Here is an 8053-nt window from a genome sequence, read left to right as displayed (position 1 = left end):
TTGGTATGTGAATAAAGGTACTGTAGTGAAATATGACCTGTTTCAATAAAACATGCTTTATTGATGCAAGGTAAAAATATCTCTAGTTGTCTTCTTTTTCAATCAGCAGCGATTTAAAAAGTCACTTGTTTGAACCAGTTTCTTTACTTGAGTCACCACGTTAATACTCTTGTTGCATACAGTACAAAAGTTAAATCATTATTTATAGACAGGTTATGTTTTTTTTTCACTTATCGTCAAAGTATCTTTTAAAAAAAATCTTAAACCGACGTAAATACTCACACTGACGCAATCACACTGAAACCCACACACACACATACAAATATACACACTCGCTCCAGACTGAGGAAGAAGTAAATCAGCTCCAACATGTCTGGCACAAGTTTCCCCAAATGAAACTGTATTTACAGCTCGATACGGCAGTACGATTGCTTCCATTGATGTCTTGCACAAAAGAAGTTTACAGATCAAAGTGTGCTTTCAAATCAAACGTCAAACTTATTGAAGTGGCCGTAGCAGGTTACAGCCACAACAGTACTGCATTACTGAAGGGCCACACTACAACGGTGCATCACTTTCCTCGTAAATTTATGATTTTATAATAGGGCTGTCAATCCATTCAAATATTTAATCGCATGATTGTCCATTACTAATCCAGATTAATTGCAAATTAATCACACATTTTTTATCTGTTCAAAATGAACCTTAAAAGGGAGATTTGTGAAGTATTTAATACTCTTATCAACATGGGAGTGGCAAAAATATGCTGCTTTAAATAAATGTATGTATATATTTATTATTGTAAATCAATTAACAACACAAAACAATGACAGATATTGTCCAGAAACCCTCACAGGTACTGCATTTAGCATAAAACAATATGCTCAAATCATAACATGGCAAACTGCAGCCCAACAGGCAACAACAGCTGTCAGTGTGTCAGTGTGCTGACTTGACTATGACTTGCCCCAAACTGCATATGATTATCATAAAGTGGGCATGTCTGTAAAGGGGAGACTCGTGGGTACCCATAGAACCCATTTACATTCACTGATCTGGAGGTCAGAGGTCAAGAGACCCCTTTGAAAAGTTTCCAGCGTTATTTAGTCTCCTTCCCTCCTTCTTGATGTCAGGATCTTCACTCTAGCGTTAAAGGGACTGTTTGTAAGAATCAGAAATGTCTTGTTAACAGCGACACCTGTGGCCGTTAAGTCAACGAAAGTCAGCGTCCTGTTACTCGCGCTTGTGCTCGCTCTACATAGACATGAACGAGCATTGATCAACACAGTGAGGCGACACGCGACACAATATCACTCTATATTTCAGCTGCTTGGCAGTAATGTTAGCTGACCAGACGAAGGTCTCTCCATGAATCAATGCTGATACGGTGTTTCCTGCTTCAGCCTCCCATCTTCTGCAGTGTGGAGTGTGCGCGCATGCACATGAGAGGTGGAGCGAGAGAGCGAGTAAGAACGAGCGCGGTTTGTGAGTGAAGGCAGGCAGAGGAGCAGAGGAGCAGAGAAGCAGAGTACAGCAGAGACTTCGGTCCTGGAGACCAAAGCTACGGTCTCCCCTGAGTCTTCCAACCACAGTCGGGGGGGCTGGAGCAACACTGTTTAACAGACGGGCTTCACTAGATAGAACTTTGCGGTTTTCCGTGTATCTTGTGTTGGAACAGCGTAACCACACGCGAGCGAGGATGGGACACGACGCGGTTTCTACGTGTAAGAAGTTACAAACAGTTCCTTTAAAACTGAGCTACAACCTCAGAAAGATCGATTGTGTTAATGTGCCCTAAAAAATGAGTGGTGTTAAAACAAATGTGCGTTAACGTGTTATTATTGCATTAACTTTGACAGCCCTGCTAGTTTTTCTCGTAAATGTATGACTTTCTAATCTCTCTCTGAGTTTGTTCTTGTAAATTTGCTACTTTAATGTCTGAAATTCAGAGTTTGTTCTCAGACTATTACCCCTCCCCCACAATGGCTCTAATACGCCGTCATACCATACACTGTGGTGACCAATTCAACCAAAAACTCAAAAGATAAAATAACAAAATATCATTAGGTAAAATAACATTAAAACCAAATCAAACCGATTGCCTAAAATCCTGAAATACTGTATATACAAAAATAATCTCACCATTTCTGCAGTGCTCCAATCAGTGTGCAGTACATCTGTTTCTTAATGCTAATCCAGACCTGTCCAAAAGATCCGGATCTTAAATGTCTCATATTTAGCTTTTCCAAGATTTGTTGGATGGCAAGAATGAGGTCAACTAATGAGTAACAACATTAGACTGGACTGGGCATAAGACAACATATAAAAGGGCTATTACACATTAATAATTCGATTCCAGTAATATTAGAATTTAGCGATTAAACCGTATCAGTCATCTGTGATGTAGTGAATAAGGACTACAATCAATGGCAGCGGATTCCCACCATTACCGTTCTGGTTTCTTTTCAATCTAAATGTAGAAGTATGTAATTAAACAGCATCTGTTCAGAGCCGAGGAAGACATACAGGAAGTGCACAGTATTTGGAGCACGTCAAAAATGGGTGTTTTGTAGTGTAATGTGCCAAAACATGTTCTGGAAAATATAGTATATAACCAAAATTCTCTAAAGTTAATGATTGTCTTTTACTACATACACATTTGAATCAAAGATAGTTAAAGAGAGTTAAAGAGAGTTAACGGGGTTTAAGGAACAGTCTTCAATGACTTATTAAATTCTGTGAGAGAGCTTCAAATAATATTACAAATACTACATTATAGAAATGAAAATGACTGATGTGGTTCATTTGTAGAATGGCACTGAACAGCTGTTCACACAATCTAGGATTACAGCACACTTACATAGGTCACTGCTGGCACATAACGACAACAACACACTAGCTGCAATGCAAAAGATATCTACAGAAGTCATTGAATCTCATATTCATTCATCTAGCATCACAAAAAAGGAAAGCAATCGTTCAACGCTGCAAAACCCTGCCAGAAGATTGCTTTCACTTATTTGTTACGCCACATACTGTAAGAATACCAGATTCAATGAGAGGCTTTTTTTTGCAGTGTGGTCCTTGAAGTTGGAAGCAGCGTGGAGCCTGCGGCCCAGCAGCCTCCGTGGCCCCGTGACGACAGCTGTTGTTGATTGTTTTCATCCTAGTGTCCTGCCTCTGTTAACTTGAAGTCCTCTGCTGCTGGAGGACATCATAGATGTCATCCACTTTGCTTAGTCTCTCGAAGAAGGGGATAAGATCGAGGAGCTCGGTGTCTGACATGTCGTCAAACCAGGACGCTACGGGAACCTGGAGGTTTGAAGAAGCAGGACATGGTGGAATTAGAAGACCTTTTCAATATTCCATAGTACTCAATAGTATATCATTATTGTATTAATATTGTTCCAAAAAAGATTTTAGTGAAACATACAAATGTAGGTCAGTGTAATGCAGAGAAAGAAATATAGTAGGCCTACTGCGTTGTCGGGATGGAAGATGTAGGAGGCTGGCGAGTTATCGATGATGATGACCTTGTTGAGGTCTCTTCCTAAACGGCTCAGGTCTTTCACGTAGTTCCCTTTGTGGAAGACACACGACTCCCGGAAGAGACGGCTCCGGAAGGCCCCCCATTTGTCCAACAGGTCCGACACCGGATCTGCGTACTACAGTAGCAGGACAAAACCAGGGGCTGGCTTTAGACAGTGCTGAGCTGTGTTTGTGTGTCATTCTATGGCAGAATGCTAAACTAGGACCAGTAAAACATGTAGACTGTGGATGAGGCCACACCACAGACTGCATAGAAGAAGTGGACGTAGTCACCGTGACGTACCCCATTGGTTTGTGGACTACCGTTTTGAAGCCATGAGTTCGGCATTTTGGCCGACGCCATCTTGGTTTGTTGGCCTTCGCCATGTTGTTTTTTTTGCCACCAGATGTGATACGACAGGGTGGAGCTAATAACAACCCACCGCTGAATAAGAGAGGCAACCAAAAAGGTTCTAATTAACTTTCAGAAACTGAAAACACACTGTGAAAGGGTTAAAGTTCTAAGACGAAAACATGGACAACTTCCAGACCGGACAATGCCATGGTAGTGACCTGTCAATCACAAGGTCTTAATTTACTAAATGAACATCATGCTGTATTGAAGAAGACCTGAAACAAGAGATTGAGACCATAAACTCATGTTTACAATGTTTACCGAGGTAATAAATCAAGAGAGAAGTAGACTCATTGTTCTCATAGACTTCTATACAACCAGAGGAGTCGCTCTGTGGTAATGCAGGCTGTAGGATTTCCTCACAAGTCCTAACAAGGTAAAAAAAACAAAAAATAGTTTTTAAACAGATCTCTAAATTAGAGGTAAAGTTGCATTAGCTGATTTTTTTGCTACTTGGGGGCAAAAAAATCAGTTCTAAGCACATCATTGACATATTAAGGCCTTTACACACCGGGGGCGTTGTTATCGTGTGATTCATTTGCACATCAATAAATTTTTTCGACTGTTGTTTTTGTCACGAGTACTTTCACACAGAGCATGAATATTATGCGTTGAAAACGTCTTTTTTTTGGAACAAGGTCGATTTTCTGAGCTCTCGCACTGCGAATAAAGGCGGACCTGGTTGAGTTGCATCTATATTTATGAAAAAACAACACAGAGGCTCCGTAGTCTGAAACTTTATTACTCCTTTCAACCTTGACAAAGGCAGCGCAGACCAGATCCTATCCTTCCGTTCTTAACTTTCACAATAAAAGCCCTAGCCATACAATATTCGCAGGTGAGTATTTTGCATTTTCATGTTGTTTCTTCGTCATGCCCCCGGTGTGAAAAGGCCTTCAGTCAATAAGTTACAAGTTGAAAAGGTGAACTTATTAGCTAACAGTTCCCTATTTACACTAGCAGACACACAGCTACATTAGCATTCATCTAGAGTCGTGTTTCTGGCCAGCTGATGAATGGAACTTCAATATTCACACTCTTTTTAGCTCTGCTATCAGTCTCCACCAACTTAAACCTTATGGCCTACACAGACCTACAACCAATCTGCATCATATTTCAATGCACATGAACATACAGTACGTGTCAGCCATAGAGAATCGATATCTGCGACATTTAAGCTTGGACATTTTCAAAACATGAAAGGCGGCAGATCAGCATTTGATTTCAGACGATGTTCACAAAATATATGACACGGTCTGTAAATGCAAACATGGCAACTAAAACCTAATGAATCAAGTGTGAGCAAGTCCCTGAGTCATAACCGACCACATGCTTCACAAGGTGAAGTTGAGGCTAAGACGGTCTGAAGTAAATGTGAGAGGGTAAAATGTCTGCGATTCGCTTGACAGGTATAATAAATATAATTTATGTGTGAGGGTGTATGTGGAAGGTCACCTGCAAATCAAACTCACTATATGATGAGTCAAATGTTAAACACAAGTCACACAGAATAGGGACAGCTGGCTGACCTTGGATAAGCTTGCAGTGAACAAGACACACTCGAACAGTTCTCCCATCCTCTTGAGGAATTCGTCAACGTGGGGTCTCTTTAACACATACACCTGGGGGGAGACACAGAAGCATGACAGCATGAAATCCACAGTTGTTCCACCACATGCTTCATTTATTAGAGATATGATCAGGAACACAAACTAGGGATGCACCAATCCAACTTTTTTAGTCCCGATACCAATAGTGATACCTGGGCTTTGGGTATCGGCTGATACCAAGTACCGATCCGATACCAGTGTTTCATTAATAAGCTGTATGTCTCACTGTGTGGAAGTGACTGGGATCATTCTGTTATGTGTCAGGTGACATCAGGCTGGACCTAAACATCACTTACCTAACTTTGTAAAACAAATTGTAACAAATAAATACACAGATTAAATTATTATATACATAAAATTATATACACCGATCAGCCATAACATTAGGTCAGCATGGGCACCCTGACTGGTCTGCGGCTACTCAGCCCCATACTCAACAAACTGCTCCTCACTGTGTGTTCTGACACCTTTCTATCAGAACCAGCATTAACTTGTTCAGCAGTTTGAGCTCCAGTAGCTCTTCTATTGGATCAGACAACACGGGCCAGCCTTCACTCCACACGTGCATCAACGAGCCTCGGGTCTGACCCTGTCGCCGGTTCGCCGGTTCACCGGTTCACCGGTTCTCCTTCCTTGGACCACTTTTGGTAGGTCCTGACCACTGCAGACCGGGAACATCCCACAAGAGCTGCAGTTCTGTAGATGCTCTGACCCGGTCGTCTAGCCAGCACTATCTGGCTGATCAGTGTATAATCATACATTATTATACATTTTCTGAATTGTCATTTATTATTAGAATAATAAATCTTACACCAGCAACTTGGTAAAAAACCTTCAAAATTAACAGGAATTACAATTCAGGTGTAAACCTTTTTAATGAAGCAACAAATTGATCAAAACGTAAACAGGAATTCAAATTCCAGTATATAATGTATATAGTATGCTGTCATATAGTATTGAATTTAATACATCGGCCCCATTGTTACTAATATCCGATCCAGCTATTTGAGTCAGTATCGGTCCGATATCTGATCCGGTATCTGTATCGGTGCATCCCTAACACAAACTAGTCATGGGGAAGGAAATGGTAATCATCTGACTTGTGTGTCCAGATATTCTGAAGACACACATACACCGATCAGCCATAACATTCAGACCACTGACAGGTGAAGTGAATAACATGGATTATCTGGTTACCATGGCACCTGGCAGTGGGGGGGATATATTAGACAGCAAGTGAACATTTTGAATTTTGAACTTTGTGTTGGAAGCAGAAAAAATGGGCCAGTGTAAGGATGTGAGCGACTTGGATGAGGACCAGATAGTGCTGACTAGACGACCGGGTCAGAGCATCTCCAGAACTGCAGCTCTTGTGGGATGTTCCCGGTCTGCAGTGGTCAGGACCTACCAAAAGTGGTCCAAGGAAGGAGAACCGGTGAACCGGCGACAGGGTCAGACCCGAGGCTCATTGATGCATGTGGGGAGCGAAGGCTGGCCCGTGTTGTCTGATCCAATAGAAGAGCTACTGGAGCTCAGACTGCTGAAAGAGTTAATGCTGGTTCTGATAGAAAGGTGTCAGAACACACAGTGAGGAGCAGTTTGTTGTGTATGGGGCGGCGTAGCCGCAGACCGGTCAGGGTGCCCATGCTGTCATAATGTTATGGCTGATCGGTGTATATTGGCACATAGTTTATTAAAACATAACAGAGCAACCTATGTACCTGTCCAAATTCAGGCTTTTTTAATATCATATGTACAACAGTCTCCAAATATGACAGTTCTGTCATTATCAAGACAAGGAAAAGGTCCGTCCACACCAAGAACCATAACTATAACGCCACTGATGAATAATAACGTTCTGTAAACAGCGGCAAGCACGCGCCAAGCACGCACCAAGCACGCACCAAGCACAAACCAAGCACGCACCAAGCACGCACCAAGCACAAACCAAGCACAAACCAAGCACGCACCAAGCACAAACCAAGCACGCACCAAGCACAAACCAAGCACGCACAAAGCACGCACCAAGCACGCACCAAGCACAAACCAAGCACGCGCCATGGTTGGTTCCGATGGATTCTTCAGGTTTTCCAATTTCATATGATACCAGTATCTTCACTCTAGATTTAAAACTGAGCCCACTACAACCTCTGAAACATCAATTGTGTTAATGCGTTATTGTCGCGTTAACTGTGACAGCCCTACTTTATAGTTATTGTTATAGTTATCTTTCTTGGTGTGTGCTTTACCCACTGTCTTTCTCTACCATTAAAATGATCTTCTTTTGTATGTTGATATTTCTATGTCACTATAATGACATCAAATGCTGCAAAAGAAAACATAAAGCTATAATATCTAATCCAAGAACATTTCATGTAAACATCCCAACAGGACTTTATTATCTACTTCAGCTAAGATGCTGGCGGCCTTGTTTCTGAACCAAGTCATCCTGAATAGGCTTTCCCCACTTTAACAAGCCTATCCTGGATTACTTGAAACA

At 41.6% G+C, this 8053-nt stretch overlaps 1 protein-coding gene across 4 annotated transcripts in view; it reads right to left on the bottom strand.

Annotated features, from left to right (window-relative positions):
- Positions 1–2983: 2983 nt before the first annotated feature.
- ctdsp1 (CTD (carboxy-terminal domain, RNA polymerase II, polypeptide A) small phosphatase 1) overlaps positions 2984–8053 on the bottom strand; it is a 34944-nt gene continuing 29874 nt past the window's right edge. For all 4 annotated transcript variants that reach the window (XM_037789852.1, XM_037789851.1, XM_037789853.1 and 1 more), the window contains 3 exons: positions 5473–5565; positions 3480–3665; positions 2984–3312 (listed from right to left, as the gene is read on the bottom strand). In XM_037789852.1, coding sequence (XP_037645780.1) covers positions 3184–3312; positions 3480–3665; positions 5473–5565 — 408 coding nt within the window. In that variant the 3' untranslated portion in view covers positions 2984–3183. The remainder of the gene's footprint in view (positions 3313–3479; positions 3666–5472; positions 5566–8053) is intronic.

The sequence above is a fragment of the Sebastes umbrosus genome, chromosome 13 (assembly GCF_015220745.1).
Source record: "Sebastes umbrosus isolate fSebUmb1 chromosome 13, fSebUmb1.pri, whole genome shotgun sequence".
Classification (NCBI taxonomy): Eukaryota; Metazoa; Chordata; class Actinopteri; order Perciformes; family Sebastidae; genus Sebastes; species Sebastes umbrosus.
Note: the sequence above shows the minus strand (reverse complement) of the source record. Positions and strands in the feature narration are given on the sequence as shown.